Here is an 18,122-nt window from a genome sequence, read left to right on the forward strand (position 1 = left end):
GATAGGAGAAGATCATCGACCGCCATTAATGCTCCTATGGCGACGACAATGAAGAACGAGCACGAAAGGTGGAGAGTCGGTTACGTTGTATGCAGAGGGGAGAAACGAAAAGGGGGGAGGCTGGAAGAAGTACGGAGTACAGAGTCAAGGATGGCATGATGACAGGATGGGACTGACAAGGAAGTGAAATAATTCGGCACAGCATTTCAGTCAGATCATAATACGTATTCAAGCAGGCATCACTCCGCACCGAGTATTACTGGAATGGTCGTGCTTCGGGTGCCTGTATCAGTGTACTTGGACGACACGGGGGTCGACAGTACTTGGTAGAAAATGTTCGTACTTTAGGTGCTGGCATCCGCGTACGTACGTGAGAGTGTACATGTACGGGGTAGAACGGGATGCTACTCTGCTGGCGAGGGTCAAAACTGCAGTTCATAGCACGGAGTACGGAGTAGTGCGAGTCGAGTTCACGGTTGTTTGGAGGATACTGAGTAGGGTCACGCCAGCATTCTATTTGTACTCTGTCCAATGCATTGGCTAGGATTCGTCGTCAAAGTGGCAAACGGCTCCGAAGCTGGGTAGGTGCTCGAAATCTGGAAATGCTAGTAGTTTTCTTGACCGGCTTCACGCCCTTCGTGTCTCACTTTTGGCCGGTATGTTGGTCGGCTGCGGTGTTGGGCAGCTCGCAACTTGTGCAGTCGAATTGCGGTGGGAGGTAGGGGGGGAGGAGGGGGCAGAAGAAAAATGACGAGGCTGGGAAGAGGGCCCAGGAGCACGGATACCGTCAAGGCAAAGCCTTTTTCTGGACCTTGCATCCATGGAAAGAAAGTACCGGCGGACGGACGAGGTCGAAGGGAGCAGGCGCCGTTTCGTTGGTGTCGTTGCACAGTCGCATCGCTCACTGGCGGTGTGGGCTCAAGTGTTGTGAGATGATGGATCGAGACAGCAGGCACCAGGACCAGGCCAGGACGAGGAGAGTAACAGAACAACTCGCACATCAGCACCCAAGTATTTGCACGTCGTACTTGCCGTGCCTGGTGGCATGTACCGAACTGAGCAGTAAGTATAGGTAGCTACTAAGTAATGGTCAGTTGACCACCATCCCCTGTAAGGAGAATTCAATGATACTTGCATGTACTCCGTACTTGCTAACAAATTATCCACTAACAAGATACACAAGAAATTACTACAGCGGCAAATGAGCTTGGGACTCCGGACGGAGGACTTGTACCGTACTGTAACTAATACTGTACGGAGTACGGATTAGGCGTAATTACTTGCTGTGCTTTCTGAGAGCAGATGCAGGGCTGCCGGGCTGCTGCCTGTGGCTGGGCTGGGCTCGGCTGGGCTGGGCCTACCTCGTATTCAACCTTTCGCCAGCGCCTCACTTGCCTCTGAACCTGCCGTTCAAGGTCGCACTTGCCGCTGCCATGCAAATCGTGGCCCCCTGTCGAGAGCAGAGCCGAAATTACTTTTTCCTCTTCCTTCATTCCAGGTATTCGTACGAACTATTACCCCGTCCCGTTCTCCTTCGTCTGTGCGAGTTGTTGTCGCTCCAAGGCCATGGCCACACTGCCTGGTCACATCGTCACAACCGTCCCGGCAGGCTCCCCTGAAAGGTCGGTCATCAGCAGGCTAGCAAGGCGCGTTTCTATTGACCGTTGCCACCTCCTCATCTCCAAGCCTCCTCGCACCGTCGGTCTATTTCTCCCGGCATGGGATGCTTGTGAAGGGAGTACCAACCTCGTGGTCGTGGTGGCAATGCACTAGCCAACCTGCAGGTGTATACGCCAAAGCAGGTTCCGTGACTCCAAGTCCGCCTCGACGTCGCTGAATGGAGGCTCTCACCACGAGGCGGGGGGGGGTCGCAGGAAAGTCGCATACGCAGAATTTCTCGCGTGTAGGGAGTCCACGTTGTCCCAACGAATGTCAGCAGCAAGTCCGAATCCGAACACTCGTTCTGCCAGCACAGAGGTACGAAAGTGTGGTTTCCGGTACCATGCGGTAAATGCACACGCAAACCCAAGCCGGCCGGCGTCCCCACCAACCTGGCAGCCACCGAGCACCAAATTAATTACTCTCTAGACGCAAACAACCAAGCGAGCCTACCGTGGATTCCAGTCCCTGGGGAGCAGGTCAGTGGTGCCCGTCTCGTCCCGGTCCGCTCCCGCCGCCGCATTGTCTTCGGCCGAGAGTGCCACGACGTACAATGGAGCTCCCACATGCTCCGTTTGTTGACTAGCAACTCGGTACGATGAGCCAGCTTCCCCTTTCTTTCTGTCGGTAGTGCCGTGCACTGCTCATTGCTGTAGCCATACCTCGACATGGGCAGCATGGGACGTGCAATGTACCGGTGCAGTACGGAGTACACATGCTTCCAGCTGGTCTTGCCTTGATATTGCGTCCAGGTCCGTGGCCAGAAACGAAGGGCGCGACGCTACCGCACCATCGATGCACCTTGCGAACGTGATCCGGATCGATATTCAATAGACCTCGGCGCCCAGCACGACCTCATGCATCCCTCGCCCGCACTGCGGTTTCCCAATTTGTCAGCGGCCGAGAGTGCCAAGGTCGGAGAATGCGAGGGCATTGTGAACACCGCCCGGCATGTCCACTCGTCCCCTCTGCTCGACCGCCGCGACAGGATGCACACAAGTTAGTGGCCCTGGAAGCACAGGTGACATGGGAACAGTGCGACGCTCTGCCCAGAAATTCCCCGACGATACAGAGCAGCACACGCCATTTACGGCAGTACCCCTTCTCGCACTCATATCGTGTGCCGCTCACTACCAGTGCACGAGGGCCCAACCGATGCACACCATTTTCTCGGCCCATGCCGCCGCCTCCTCACCGCCCCTTGTCACCCGCCTTGTCCATTGTGGCAGGAGTCTTGTGTGAATGGGGGTCGACAAGGGCTCGCAGCAGGGCTCTGGCTGGGGTTCGAGTGCATGCTCTGAGTGCCTCGTCGCACCCGTCCCCAACTCCGTCCCGTCCCCGTACCCGTTCTCGTACGCGCAGAGCACCACCCTGCCTCGCGAGATGAACTAACCGTTCCGCCGACGTAATTGCCTATCCTCCACGAGCATCTGCATGCTGCCGCACATGTACCTACGGTTTCTGTTTCCGTCTCTGGCACATGCCTGTGCCGCTGCCGACTGTCGGAGTGACATGGGTTCCAAGCGGCATGCACACGCCCGTTGTTCCCTTTAGTTGGCCAAACCTGCCACCGCCCTCGCCCGCGACCAACATCCACTACCATCGCCATCTGCGATCGCCATCTCGAGCCTGTCGGCATTGCACCGGTGCCGACCGCACCGCACTGCGCCGCATCCCATCCCATTGCACATCATCCTCGTCCCGCCCCGTCCCGCCGAAGGCAGCTCGAACAAGCTGCCGCCTTGCGTCCCTTGCCTGTGGCTCTCTTCACCTCCGTTCGTGCCGGCTCGAAAAGGCTGCGGCCTCCCGCTGAGCCCGCCTCCTACAGGTGGCATCTTCTGCGCAATATCTCACTTTAGCCACCAGAGAATCCTCCTCCTGCTGTTGGGTGTGTTGTTCTCCATCCGCTCTGCCACCGGCACCCAGGGCATCCGCTTGCCTGAGCTCATCGCCTGTGCCGCTTCGTCAGGCGGCTGGCCAGGTACGTTGCATGATACCATTTTTTGCCCCCAAAACACAATCGCAGGCTACTAGCTGAGTGCCTTGCTCTTGTCCGGCTCGACGGACTTCCACACCGGTCAGTGAGTGCCATACTCTCCACCCTGCCCCCGCCGCCTCGGTCCTGCGTCGATCTCACTTCCAGGATGCGACACCGCCCTGGCCCGTGTTCAAGTACGCTCCGCGGAAATCTCTAACATTGTCACAGTCACCGACGACATCCTTGCACCCCAGTTGCTAGAGAGCATAGCTACACGCCCGCTGCCGAAGCCGCCTTGGACCGTTGCACTTCTCGCAACCAGCCTGCATGGCGTCCTCCGAGGTTGACCAGAAGTTCTTGGGCAGGTTGGCCAGAGCCGTTGAAAACGACAACCCCTTGCTCTCCTCCATGCTCTTCAAGATCCTCGGATTGTCGCTGAAACTCGCCGAGCAGCTGGTCGCCGCCAAGAAGCAACGCCGCCCGGACCCTGCCAAATCTCCCGTATTCCTCAAGCGCGTCCTTCACATCATATGGCTCTCTCGCGAAGGCCTCGTCATGCTCCAGCAGTACGTCATTCCCATGGTGGGGAACTACGTCGAGCTCAGGATCTTGGCGTACAAGCTGCGCGCCAGCTTCCACCACATTTTTGTCTTGTTTCACAACCAACCCACCGTCTCCGACGTCGCGAGTTGGACTCCGGAGCTGGTGGAGGCTGCGGCGGAGGTTGCGGCAGAGATGGCCTCTCAAGCAGACAAATTGAAGAATGGCCCAACGGTCGGCGATGAATCGTTGTCAAGATCCTCGTCAATCCAGCCAACCCATCCCCTGGAAGGTGGTCCGGTTGGGCCTCCACCCGGCTTCGAGACTCATGTTGCCCTGCTGCCGCCTTCGTTCCTGCTTCCTGCCCAGAACTATCTTCCCGCGGCGCACCAGTATTTCAAGGAAGCCGTCAAGATGGCAGATCAGCTACTCTGGGGTTCCCACTCCTTGCGTCTGTCTATCAAGACTGAATACGCCGCCTTTCTCTACGATTGCGTTCATGACGTTGAGGCGAGCCGAAAGGTAGCCAAAGACACGATAGCCGAGGTATACGAAGCTACGGAAGGCATGGACGACGACATGTTCAATGATGCCTGCGAGCTCGTCACCGTTCTCGGCAAGATGATGAAGCGTGGTCTCGGCTCGGAGCCGACGCCCCGCGGCAGAAGCCAGGACCCCAAGGCTCGCCTAAACCCAATAACTGCGGTTTCTATAGGAATGGAAAACCCAATATGATTGCCCGAGTCCTCTCCGTTCTGGGGAGGATTTTGATGTGCTGGGTCCGGAATCGAGCCACGTACCGCCGATGCCGAGCGCTTTGGTCTTCTTTTCAAGCCAAACTGACAGTCAGACACTCGGTTAAGGTACCCATGTGAAGAACTTGTGTCAGAAAACATAGCGTTGTTCAGTTCTCGGCTTGTTTTGTCTTTTTTCCCGACGGCAACGTCATGGCCGGGATCGGGAATAGTTGCACATGGTGGTTGAGTCTACAAAGCCCAATACCGGTTAGGTGTCTTTCCTATTTCTTTCTCGTACCTGATACCCTATTGGAGGTGTTTCTAGCCCAACGTGTATTATTCCAGAAGTGATAACAAGATGTTGGAGGCTATGAAGCGTGATCAGCTGGGTACGAACTACATTGCCCACTTGTGATTTAGGTTTAACGACCTAATCCTATCCAGAATGGAGCGACGAAGCGATGGAAGTGTGATTCTATCTGTTCAACAATGTTTATTTGAACCCAAGTCGGAAATTATCTCTCCTGCTTCTCCGTCTTTGCCCATTTAGATGCCGCATAGATAAACCCATCACCCATGCGACCTCTCCCGTCCCTGCGCGTGTGCCCATTTAGATGCCGCATAGATAAACCCATCACCCATGCGACCTCTCCCGTCCCTGCGCGTGCCTTGGCAGTACATCGTTTACTGTCCAGCCAAAGTCTAGTAGAACCCCCCCCCCTCCCCCCAAATGAGAATAAGATAAAAAATACGTACCGACGGAGATTTAGACGAAGCCTGTAATGCATTGCACTGTGTTGTGATATGCTGCAACCCCATTCTTCCCTGCTTTTGTCGCAAAGCGGAAGGGGGGGGGGCAACATTATTATTACTCCAGAAACAGGCCATACCAAGATACGATTCCATGTGAAAACTCATGCCAACCAAGGTCATACGACAAATAAAAACGTTATCCAGGCGCCATTCAAGGCGATAAAATTTGCCATCGGCAGACACAATGTTCCGATTAGTGGACAGGGTCACTGAAATCCGCTCGAACGGCAGCCTGGACCCATGTTTGTACCGTCTCTGGGTGTGCGGACTCATCCAATTCCACAGCCTCTGTATGATTGGCATGATGAAACACTGTTTTCGTCGTTGTCTCCGTTTCTCCGAATCCAGTTTGTCGTGGATGATGTGAAGAGGCACCAGCCGGCCTGTGACGTTGTAGAAGTTGGCATGCAACTCCAAATACCTGGTGCGCTTGCACCTACTGTCTAGAGCAGCAAGGACAGCGCAATCGTGTTCTCCAATGAACTTATCGGGCTCCACATGGATTTTGTTTGGGGACAATTCCCTGTAAATGTGATTGTTGAGGTATCGGATGTCGTTTCGTTTGTCAGAGGCCATATGGGGCGAGTGTCATAATGCTCGTCGTCGTCGTCGTCGTCGTCGTCGTCGTTTTCATCAAGGATCATTGAGGATTCGGAGGATGCCTCCTCTCCGGAAAGGATTTCGCATTCCCCCTTTCTGGTGGCAGCAGCTTTGGCGCGGATAGCCTTGTTCTCCATAGCGACTTTGGAGTTGCGCTTACCGTCGTGCCATTTAGAATGGGTGTCTAGTTTCGTCTTTCCATTGCTCTGCTCCTCTATCGGTGTGATGCAAACTGGGTTGGTAAGAGGATTTGCAACTTTCACTGATTCGATTGCATTTTTACCAGTCACTGATGCGGCTGTCGTGCTCTGTATACCCGACACTATATGCGTAGGTTGAATCTCGACGAACTTCCAATGGGACTCGGCGTCATTCTTGTGGCCTTTAAGTTCGTTGCCAATGTTGATCCAGGAGAGGCAAATTTCAAGCGCCCCTATTCCGCAACACATGTCACTCTCTGGGAAGGACCTGGCAGAAACATTCGGTGGAACCTCTCCCGCGGCCTTGGCATTATCGACTGTTCTCCCTTGGAGTGGTGAAAGTACTCGCGATGTACCATAATGCGTAGAAATGTTTCGGTTCTTCGTATAGAGATTGGTTTCACGGAAGCATTGCAACTCAAAACCAGTGAGGGACGCCGAGTTGTATGCCGAAGCATCGGCGCACTCGTTGGGCTTTGGCTGGAGTTTTCCACCTTTCGGAGGCATTTGCGCGGGAATCGATTGTCGTTGATGTCATAGTTCTTTCTGCTACTATCTTGGGTGAAAAACATTGATGTCGCGTCGTCCTTGAAGCACTTGGTGGCATCGAGGCAACGCTATTGGCAAGAGTATCCCCAATTGTTGAGGCATTGAGAGCTACTTAGGGCGGAGGACTCGTCACAATGGACATGGCGTTCCTTGCAAGAGTCGTCTTTGGAAATGCCAATCTTCCTTCCAGGCATATCGGTAGATCCAGTACCCGCAGCAGTTGTCTCCGGGTCAGAGTATACCTCAACACGGACACAGTTGACATCATTTTGCAGTTGTTCGTTGTGGCCCGTTCGCTGACACTTGCGATCAACGACGGGTGCCTCGTTGACTAAGATACCGGCAGGAGACACTCGCCGATTGTTACAGGTTTCAAACTCCTTCGTGGAGGTCATTTCTTTCACCCTTGATGCCGTTGCGGATGTTCCAAGATTCGCAACTGACACAAGTGCCGATGGTGAAATATTGGCGCTCGCACGTACCGGTGCTGCAACTGCAAAAGTGAGGAATTTTCCTCGCAGACGGGGCAATTTCAGGATGGAGGATCAAGAGGAGGGAAGAAGGAAGAAAAAAACGGTGTGCAGGTAGAGTTCGAACCGGTGGTTTAAGTCTATCCTCACTCCTCCCTGCCTTGGTCTATCAAGATTCTTTCGGAAAGAAGTAGCAGTGGGTGGCGTTCAGGTAGTCCGTCCCGGGCCAACTGGCATTTAAGCTGCACGATTCCTTCGAACATGTTGCCGAGTCTGAAGTACTCCTTTTCATCGGTAGGAAGCAAGTTGCTAGGGCAGCCTAGCTAGCAAGGCATGGAGCAGTGAAAGATTGGAAGCTCTGAATTGATGGCGGTTGGGCGCACCGCTCGACAAGGACTCGATGTTGAGGGGCAACAGTGTCGATGGTTCTAATGGTGCCGGTATCAGGCAGCTGGCGAGGTAAGGGCAAGACTTTGCCGCCGTCTGCAAGCACCTCCAGTGACATCAGCTCTCGCAGTTCAGCATCCAGCATCCGGTATTCAACGGGGACCAGCCAGTTTGGAAGTGAAACCTGGTTTCATTCGACACTACGCGGAAAGGGGCCATGATACACGGCTGTTGTTGATGGAAGAGGTGTGCTTCATGGTCCCTGGTGTCAAAGGCGAGTTTTTCGGGCTCCAAGTCAATCAAACTTCTGCGAGAATGATGTTGGATTATGGATTTTTTCATTGATGGTCTATGAATAAACGCTGACTCATCGCCACCCAATTCCTTCCTCGTTTGCCTGCAGATGCATGGCTGTACTTGGTAGGTACTCGTCCAAGACCAACGCAGTTTCCTGCATTCTGCGTTCACCAACCATCTTCTTTACAGTACGTTCGAAAATGCCTTGTGATACGTTGTTTCTGGTCAACTTCGAGGTCGCTCTCGTTCCATGCCATGAACGGACACTACATGTAGATATTCTACGGCCCCGACACACACAATCTAGGCGGAGAGTGAAGGGATCGATATCCACGGCCAGTGACGACGAATGGGCCTCAAGTTCATCGACGAAGCACACGGCTAATGCGGCCATGAGGATACAAAATTATTCTTCCCTACGATCTACACTACGGATCCACCTACAGATGCATGATGACGGAATGACTCTCCTTGCCCAGCATGGACGCCGACGCCGATCCCTCCTAATAACACTTGACAGACCAGGGTAGCAAAGGGCTTTCGGAGGACTATTCAAAGCTTGGCATTCACCGTGTCTCCGGGACCTCCGGACCCACGTCGAGTGTGCAAACTTGATGGATGATCCAAATACATTACATGTACGGGAACACCCTCACCCACAGTCTCAGGGTTCGGCCCCGGGTCCCCCCATGACCAACGAACCCACGCCACATACGAGCCTGTACCAGATACAGGGAATTACTCGCGCATTTGCAGTGCACCGACTATTTCTGTATCCTTACAAGTTATCACGGTTCACTTACTCCGTACTACACGAACAGATGGACGATGGCACGCAGAGTGTGAAGCGCCAGAAACCACTTCCGTCTACTTGTACAAAGTGTGCTGTACTTGCATGTACACGTATGCATGCATTTACAAGCATAGAGGTGTACATTTAGGTGTACGTGAATTAATGAAGCACGTGCTTCATGAAGTTGGGAGAGGGGGTACTGCGTTTGATGGCCCATATTCATTCCTTGGAAGTTGACAGTTTCGATTCGAGTTCGAGTTTTCCAGTCGAGTCCAATCCTTACTCCGTTCTTAAGTACAACGTCCTTTCCCAACTGAAAGTCTGTTCCTTCCCGACCCCACTTCAGCAGTCAAACCCCACCTCCCGTCTTCAGCGCCGGACCCGCCGCCCCACCAGCAGGAACTGGGTCCAATGCTCGCCAACGGTTGCGTGATGCCTCCCTTGTCACCATCCATGCCCGCACAAAGCACGCTGCAGGGCATCGGGGACATGGGATGTCAAGAACCGAACAACACCTTCGACTGCTCCGTACAGAGTACAACTACTTACGCCTGCTTATGCACATCTACGGAGTACGCCTGCTCATAGTTGCATTTTCTCGGGGTCCGCCGTCAAAGGCGCAACACAGACTCGTCATTGTGTTGCACATGTCCGCCGTCGGTGCGCATCCAACCTTTCCTCCTCTTCCTCGGCCGAGACTTTCCTTGGCAGTCCTCTCTTCATTCCCGTACCGATGGGAGTTGCATGTGCAAACACTTCGACCAAAGTGGGCTACTGAACTGTCCTCGTTCGACGTCCTCGCTGTGTCTGTCAGCGGACATACGACATGGCATCGGACCACGAGAGTAAGCAGGTCGCAAAGCCCTCCATCGACACCCTCATCTCCACCCACGACTTCGAAGCCGTCGCATCGCGCACCCTTCAACCGAAGACCTGGGCCTTCATCTCCTCGGCCGCCACGGACCTCGTCACGAAGCAGAGAAATGTGACGGCCTACGCCGACATCACTCTTCGCCCACGCACCCTCCGTGATGTCTCGCACGTTGACCTATCCACTTCCATGCTCGGCCATGGCCTGCGCGTCCCCCTTTTCTGTAGCCCCGCAGCCATGGCCGTCCTCGTTCACCCCGCTGGTGAGAAGGCCATCGGCACTGCCTGCAAGGCCTCGGGAATCGCCCAATGCGTCTCCACCAGCGCCAGCTACCCCCTGCGGCACATCACCGCGGCCGTTCGTGACCACCCCGTCGACACTCCGCACGATATGCCCGTCTTCTTCCAGCTCTACGTTGACAAGAACCGGGAGAACACTCGGAGGCTCATCCAGGATGCCGTCGAGGCCGGCGCCAAAGCCCTCTTCCTCACCGTCGACTGCCCGGTGCCCGGTAAGCGTGAGGCCGACGAGCGTGTCCAAGCCGACGTCGCCGTCACGTCTCCACTCTCGGGAGCCACGGCCGGCCACGACTCCAAAGGAAGCGCGCTCGGCCGTACCATGGGACGATTCATCGACCCCGCCCTCTCCTGGTCTGACATTCCGTGGATCCGAAGCTGTGCCCCTGGTCTGCCCCTCGTCCTGAAGGGCATCCAGACAAGCGAAGATGCTGTCCTCGCCATGCAGGCCCGAGTCGACGGCATCGTCGTCTCCAATCACGGCGGCCGCAGCCTCGACACGACCCCTGCCGCCATCCTGATCTTGCTGGAGCTTCGAAGAAACTGCCCCGACCTCTTTGACCGCATGGACGTCTATGTCGACGGCGGAATCAGCCGTGGGACCGACATCTTCAAGGCCCTATGTCTCGGAGCCAAAGCCGTTGGCATCGGTCGCGGAACATTGTTTGCTGTCAACTATGGTTACGAGGGCGTTGTCCGATACATCGAAAGTGAGTCACCGACATGTCAGCCGCTTCGTCGCGCCTCCGTCGTCCGAGTATCGAATCCTAACGAGATCCCCCCGCATCAGTTTTGCGGGATGAGCTAGAGACGACGATGAAGCTTTGCGGTGTCACCAGCCTTCAAGAGCTCCACCCCGGATACTTGAACACTCTCGCCGTAGACCATCTCATCCCTCCCAAGCCCAAGGCGCCGGCCTCCGCTTCCATCAATAGTCGCTTATGACGGTGCATGTCTCACAGAAATAGCATTAGCAACCGAACCAACTCCGTAACCGAGGGAGAAACTTTGATTAATCTCAGTACACACATCATGGCTGTACAATGTTATCTCTTCCGGTAGCTGTGCGACCTGGACAGGAAGCGTCTACTTGAATATTTTTCCCAGATAACAAAATGATGGCCGCTCTTCCGCGACGTCATACGACTGTGCAACCTTCTCGAACACCTTTGCGTCAGGCTTCATTCTGGCCCGTCTGCGTTCCAGCCTGCGTTTCTGTCTGCGTGCCGGCCTGTGTGCGTGATTGCGAGGGTAACCCTAGCCTGACCGAGCGCGCCTGCGGTTGCTGCCTCGCTTCGCCAGGCTTGCGCCGCCGGATTGTAACCCTCAGGCTCTTTCTCCATTTGCGGTACAGCCATATGCTCGCAATCAAAAGCGCCAGAGCACCTAGAATGGTGACGAGCCCAGTTGTCAGCGCCCCGGGGGCTAACAGGTTCATGCCACAGATTCGACCAACCTAAGCTCCCCAAGACGGTGCTGGCAACCCCCCAAGCAGGAGGGCTCGTCGAAGATGGGGAGAGAGAGGTTGCGAGAGGGGGTGGAGGCGCTGCATTGGTCAGCCGTGGCGGTGACATCGGTTCCGTTTCTGTCGGGGTTGAGGCAGTCAAGGTGTTCACAGGAATCGTGTCGCGACTGGTGGCCGGTGCTGTGGTGTATCGTAAGATCGTTTCCGTGATCCTGTCGGCGCCGCAGACGAAGAGGGAGAAACCCGTGAGGTTTTCGTCGTCGGCGAATATATTTGTCTTGCAGTACGGTGCAACGTCTCCGTAGCTGTGCAGCCCCAAATTCCGTCAGCTCAACTCCCGCCTTCACAGCATCCAGACGCTTCGAACAGCGAGACTCAGCTTGCCATTCGCGCACCAAACCAGATCTGAATCACGGATCGAGCCGTCCAGTTTTCCATGATATTTGTCGCGGCACGTCGTAGAGACATGGCATCTGCCTCGTGTTGGACTCCAGCAGCAACCGACGACGCTGTTCACTCGATCAACGCCGCAGCTCTGCCCTGGGCGGCAAGTGAGCGGCGACGCTGGGGATAGTCAGCGGCCAATGCCAGCACGAGCGAGCCCGATAGTTCTACCTGGGTTTCCAGAAACCCATCCGCAGGTGTCTCTGGCTACGTCAACGTGCTGGACGGTCACCGTGAGGGGACGAAGCTGAGAGTTGGGCTGATGGCTCGAGAACATGGTGTTCCAAATCGACGCAAGGTAGGATAACGGAATCCAATGACGCGCGAGGCGGGACGGGGAGAAGTCAGCAAGTTCAAATAACACATCGGTGGACAAGAGGGACAGGCATGATTGCCTGGTACAGTTCTGGCGATGGAGTCGTCAATGCGTCATCCCGCTATGCACACGAACGTTGGGACAAGACTATCCAGAAAGGGGCATCTGGTGCGGCTTTGATTTTATCCGCCTCGTTTGCTCTGCCGTGCTTCCGTGGTACTCGCACCATGGCGCGGACAAGGCGAGAAAGCAAGTGGCAGCGCTCCCACGATTCAAACGACAGGTAAGAACCGCCGAGGGGAGTGATCGACGACTCGTCCCTACCAGGACACAGCTCCCTCCTGCTGTGCCATGATGCATGGTGGGGGTGTCGGGTTGAACTTGCTAACGGCACAATGACCAACTGCTGGTGACCTGTGCTGTACGACCTGTGACTTGAGGGGGATACTGGCAGAGCAGAGAGACTAGTCGAACGGCTGGCAACGGGCAGAGGATGTTTTGCCAACGATACGCGGCGAGGTCCTGCGAGGCAGGTAGGTAGTTCGGAGGCTGGACCCAGAAGTGCTTAGTCTGGCAAGGTAGGGCGGCTTGCCTCTTCAACCGCAGGCAATGGACGGATACAGTGGGTGGTTATTGAGGCGCGCACCGCAAAGTCGAAAGATCCATGACCTTGTCGACCAGCCGAAGGGTTGGTCAAATCGGTTTGGTCTGGGCTCTCGATTTGCACATAGTAAGCCGTCTCGGCCGTCGCCAATGCGGCGAGGCCGGCTTAGCAGAGACATGCATGCATTTCAGACCCAGAACCAGAACGAGACCGCCCGTTGAAGCTCCCGAAAAAGAAAGGAGCGGAACTAGCCGACGAATCCCTACCGACGGATCGCTGCGACTGGGAGCACAATTACTGTAGAAGTACTTAAGTACAGTTGCAGTACTTGCTTGGGTGTAAGTAGGTAAGTGAGTGCATGTATTCCGTACAGCCCACGAGGTACTCGTTCGTGGTATTAGTGGATGATGGAAATCTGATTTTGTATTATTACAGTACGTCGTATTGCCGTACCGACCGAACTGGGAAGAGACGGAACGGAACGGCGCGTTCTTCAAGCTCGGGTTTTGCAAGGGCCCTTTTTATTGACTCAGCCGCAACCCAACGGACTGTTCGACCCAGCGGTCATGAATGGAGCGTGAGTCGAGTAGGGACGTGTATGAGCCATTGGAGCAGCACCAGTTATGGAGAAGTAGAGAATTCCCATTCGCTTCCCAACAGAAGCGGTGGCGTAAAGCCGAAGTGATGATTGACCAAGGGAGGGAGGGAGGTGGTCAAATGCAATTCCGATTCGTTGCTCTCCATTCCCACGATATTCACGAGGACCGGAGAATACAAAGAACGATGCGCAGCAGGCGAAGACGATTCGTCGTCCTGCAAGATCGACTTCCCAAATCAAGATTCGGCAGGCAAGAAAGGCTTGACGGCCGTGTGCGACAGGGGTCATGGCCCAACCCAGCTGAACGGATGCACATGGCGGCGACGCTAATGCTCGACTTGGCTGCGGAGAGCGCGCCCGAACGTCATCATTGGGCCATCTTTCGACTGCTCTTTCTCTAGCGGCTAAGCGGGTGGTTGAACTGAAGGAGGCACCCAAGCCAGGCTCGGAGAATGGCTGGACTTGGCAGCTTGGCTTGGCTCGGCCACCTGGTACAGACACGTACAGCGCCGCTGCTGCTCGTATTGCTCCGCATGCCTGCTGCTCCGCTGACAGTCGTGCTCGCTGTTCATGGAGTCCATGCCTCTGGTGCGCGAATACGAGTACGTGCAGTATACAAGTACTTGAAGGTGCGTAAGTATGTACTTGCTGGTGAATACTCTGATCCGTACTCCGTGCGGAGATGCTGTAATAATAATTCTGGACCACTTGCGGCAGAATCTAATTGCATGGGTACTTGGATGGGGATGCCGCAGGTGAGAAGGAGCTTCCAAGTACTCCGTACAGTACGCAATACATGGACTTGTAGGCAGGAGTACAGGCAAGTATACATGCAAGGACGAGTCGAGCAGAGGTACTTAGACCTGCATGTATATGTAGATAATTGTCGCACAAGAAGGTACATTCTTGAGGATATCGCCCGCGCCTGCGTCTACAAGTAAGTACGTCGTAATTACACGTTGAAGTACTTACAGTACTTGTGTGGCCGGCACACGTGCCGGCCAGCCGAGAACACCTACCTGCCTGCTCCTTCACAAGCCATGCAACAAGGCCTGACGACTGACTTGATGGCGTGACCGACTGACAGTCAAGTACGGCTAGCCAGCCGTACAATCAGGCACAGTCTCGGGCCCAGGTAAGTACAAGCATACTGTACACTGCACCAGCACACACCATCACAAGCACGAGCACGAGCGAGCAAAAGCACAAGCACAAGCACAGCACAAGCAAAAGCAAAAGCACAAGCACAGGCACAGGCACAGGCACAGGCACAGGCACAGGCACAGGCACAAGCACAAGCACAAGCACAAGCACAAGCACAAGCACAAGCACAAGCACAAGCACAAGCACAAGCACAAGCACAAGCACAAGCACAAGCACAAGCACAAGCACAAGCACAAGCACAAGCACAAGCACAAGCACAAGCACAAGCACAAGCACAAGCACAAGCACAAGCACAAGCACAAGCGCAAGCACAAGCACAAGCACAGGCACAGGCACAGGCACAGGCACAAGCACAAGCACAAGCACAAGCACAAGCACAAGCACAAGCACAAGCACAAGCACAAGCACAAGCACAAGCACAAGCACAAGCACAAGCACAAGCACAAGCACAAGCACAAGCACAAGCACAAGCACAAGCACAAGCACAAGCACAAGCACAAGCACAAGCACAAGCACAAACACAAACACAAACACAAAAATCTGCACAAAGAATTTGCGCAAACACAAACAGAAACAGAAACATAGGCACAGGCACAGGCACAGGCACAGGCACAAGCACAGGCCAGGCTCTGCGACACCTCTAGCCCTTCGTACGGGACTTATCATACCTGGACTGTCTTTCTCAAGGAACCGCACTTGGATGTCGAATGACAGGAATAGGACGGCGCTACGTCTGCCCTAGTGCACAGTATTTGGGTGTATTCTCTGTTGTGGATTGGCTATCCTAGTAGGTTGCTGCAGATGTACCAAGATGTTTGCGTTGCTAGTAGCACGAGCAACCACGTAGTAGCCAAGAGAGCTTGCCTCGAGCTGCCTACCGCTCGCTGTTCACGGCATTCAAAAGGTTCTCAGGCAGGAAGTGACGTCTGCTGGAGGTGCACCGGCTCTGCAGCGCCCGCCCGTACGAATTTGGAAATGTTTGCGACTTGCGCCTGCATTCTCGCTCTTTTCTTCCTTCAATCGCCGTGGGGCCTGACGCCATGGCATCAGGCGCTCCTCCCGCCGCCGGCCTCAGAAATCGAACCTCAACCGAGAGGCCGAAACGGCCACCAGAGTCGTCGGGAGCTGATGTGGTGGTAGGGATGGCTGCAGTCGTAAGAGTAGGCGTACGGAGTACGGAGTACATGTGCATGCATTGCTCCGTTGTACGTTCGTACCATGTTCGTACTAACCTGGGCCTATTGTGCACCTGCAGGATGCCGTATGCTCTACGCTGCACGTTGCACGCTGCATGCTGCACGCCAGCATCCTGCCAGCGAGGCAACACAGCAGCACAACGCCGTGACGCACATAAGAGACAAAACGGCAGCACGGGAAGCGCAGGCGGCGCAGGTGGCACAGCCGCACCGCAGAAAGAAAGCCACAGGTCATTTGGAACTCCGCCGACCCCGGACCACCTGAAGGTGTGGAGATGGCGACACCGATTGTGTGATGGATGTGCGCACAGCGACGTCGCTTCGCACCACCGGCATTGTGCTGTGGCATTCGTGTGGTGCAAGAATCGCGGCTGTCTCTCCCTGGCGGCCTCTCCGTCATCTCCGGGTCTCGCCGTCTCGGGTATGCTCTGACTTTGAGCCACCTCCTTCCCAATGACCTGCACATTCGAAGTGCTGGCGGGCGGGAGTCTGGACTGGACGACGGGAAGACGAGACCTGCGGCAGCGTTTGTGCCTGTCGCTGCTCCGTCGCTAATACCAACCCGCTGGATGGATTCACTCTCAGACACGCCCACCGCTGAGAGACACGCCGCCGTGACACGCCCTCTGCGACACGCCCTCTGCGAGAAACCCACAGCGACAGGCCGACAGCCACGGCCACCACGACGCCTTCACGTGTGCTCGAGCGGATGCGTGCAAGCGGAAGCGGGCCCGCCGACCAGCCATGCTACCCATGCCCCCCTCATGCTCGATCCAGCACGGGCTCTGTGAACATGGATGGCGAGGGCTGCCGAGGGCTGCAGGTCTCGCAGGAGCCCGCTGCAGCCGCTCCATGGTGGGACATGTATACATGCAAGCATACGTACATGGAAGTACATACGGAGCAAGTAATACTAGGAGTCCAGTCACATGTTCGGACGCGCGGCATGGTTTTCCTTTCGTACACGAATAGGTGTACATGTACGGAGTACATGGTACCACTACGCCGTACTGAGCTGAGCGTACGAAACAGGCACACGCGCACCATGCATGCATGTTGTATTGGCAGTACGAGCGGTGCGAAGTAATAATGCAATGACTCTTGGTAGTAAGAGGGCCCGAACCGGATTGATTAGCAGCAGCATTGGCGCTAGGGGCGGCCCTGCAAGGCTACCATACCTACTACCTAGGTAGCTGAGCACGGTGGTGCGGTGGCCAGTCCGAAGGTAGGGGGAAGAGCCATCCACTAATTACCCCTTTGGAGATGCTGAGTCCCTTCTAAGGTTCTTGCGTCCCGACGGCTGCGCTTGTTCGCATCGTCCAACAATACTTGGCACTTGGTACTCCGTTCAGAGTAGTTGTGCACGCTAGCACAGTTCTACTAATTTATAATTGTACTGCTTCCTGGAGTTACCGCACCTACACACTGTAATACGTCCTATACTCAGTATGTACTTAAGTACCTAGGTAAATACTTAGTTGTATCCAGGCATACAGGTCTCTCTTGCCAAGTACTACGTACCAACCTACCAACTTAAGTAAGTACTGTACTTACTTGCAACTACAACACTCGTGCACTACGGAGTAGGTCCATACCTAGTAGGTACCGGGTTCGGTACCTACATGTACAGTACAGTAGGTGCATATGTGGTAGCATACGCCTGTACATGTACTTGTACATGCACAGTATGTGCAGAATGTACAGTATGTTGTACCTCGGGCCTCGTTTTTTCCATTGCAACCCGCTGAGGACACCCACGTTGCATTGAGGGAACTCGGAAGCCGGCTCTCCCCTCCCTGACACGCCCACCGTCCCCCTTCCACGTCCACTTCCAGTTCTCACTCCCAAGCTCACGCCCACTCTCACTCCCACTCCCACGCCAACCCTCACTCCCTCTCGCCAGTTCCCACTCCCACTCGTCGATTCCCACTCCCACTGCCACCCACTTGGCCGATCGACACGCATCAACCAAATGCTCATTATCATGATGCCTTGCCACCCCCAATGTCGTAGTCGGCCCCCGCCTTGGCGTCTTCGTCAACAACCGTCGCCTCGCCCTGTTCCACTTCCAAGTGAGTGTTGATTGCGGTGGCTAGAAGGAAAGACACCACGTACGTATACTTCAGTACATGTATAAGTGTACGG

At 55.1% G+C, this 18,122-nt stretch overlaps 4 protein-coding genes across 4 annotated transcripts; 3 read left to right on the forward strand and 1 right to left on the reverse strand.

The window, feature by feature from the left end:
* Nucleotides 1-3,964: 3,964 nt before the first annotated feature.
* On the forward strand, nucleotides 3,965-4,912 carry DCS_06264 (14-3-3 domain protein; the record flags this gene model as incomplete). Its single annotated transcript, XM_040803555.1, has 1 exon — nucleotides 3,965-4,912. The coding sequence occupies one exon, from the start codon at nucleotides 3,965-3,967 to the stop codon at nucleotides 4,910-4,912; it is 948 nt and encodes a 315-aa protein (XP_040653659.1).
* Nucleotides 4,913-6,170: 1,258 nt separating this feature from the next.
* On the reverse strand, nucleotides 6,171-7,034 carry DCS_06265 (uncharacterized protein; the record flags this gene model as incomplete). The annotated part of the gene is made up of 1 exon (XM_040803556.1): nucleotides 6,171-7,034. The coding sequence occupies one exon, from the start codon at nucleotides 7,032-7,034 to the stop codon at nucleotides 6,171-6,173; it is 864 nt and encodes a 287-aa protein (XP_040653660.1).
* A 2,815-nt stretch (nucleotides 7,035-9,849) lies between these two features.
* On the forward strand, nucleotides 9,850-11,135 carry DCS_06266 (FMN-dependent dehydrogenase; the record flags this gene model as incomplete). Its single annotated transcript, XM_040803557.1, has 2 exons — nucleotides 9,850-10,900; nucleotides 10,981-11,135. The coding sequence occupies 2 exons, from the start codon at nucleotides 9,850-9,852 to the stop codon at nucleotides 11,133-11,135; spliced, it is 1,206 nt and encodes a 401-aa protein (XP_040653661.1).
* A 3,015-nt stretch (nucleotides 11,136-14,150) lies between these two features.
* DCS_06267 (uncharacterized protein) lies at nucleotides 14,151-15,366 on the forward strand (the record flags this gene model as incomplete). The annotated part of the gene is made up of 3 exons (XM_040803558.1): nucleotides 14,151-14,246; nucleotides 14,705-14,752; nucleotides 14,800-15,366. 3 exons carry the CDS (start codon nucleotides 14,151-14,153, stop codon nucleotides 15,364-15,366), a joined length of 711 nt encoding a protein of 236 aa, XP_040653662.1.
* Between the last annotated feature and the right edge of the window lie 2,756 nt (nucleotides 15,367-18,122).

Source organism: Drechmeria coniospora, chromosome 03 (genome assembly GCF_001625195.1).
Source record: "Drechmeria coniospora strain ARSEF 6962 chromosome 03, whole genome shotgun sequence".
Lineage (NCBI taxonomy): Eukaryota > Fungi > Ascomycota > Sordariomycetes > Hypocreales > Ophiocordycipitaceae > Drechmeria > Drechmeria coniospora.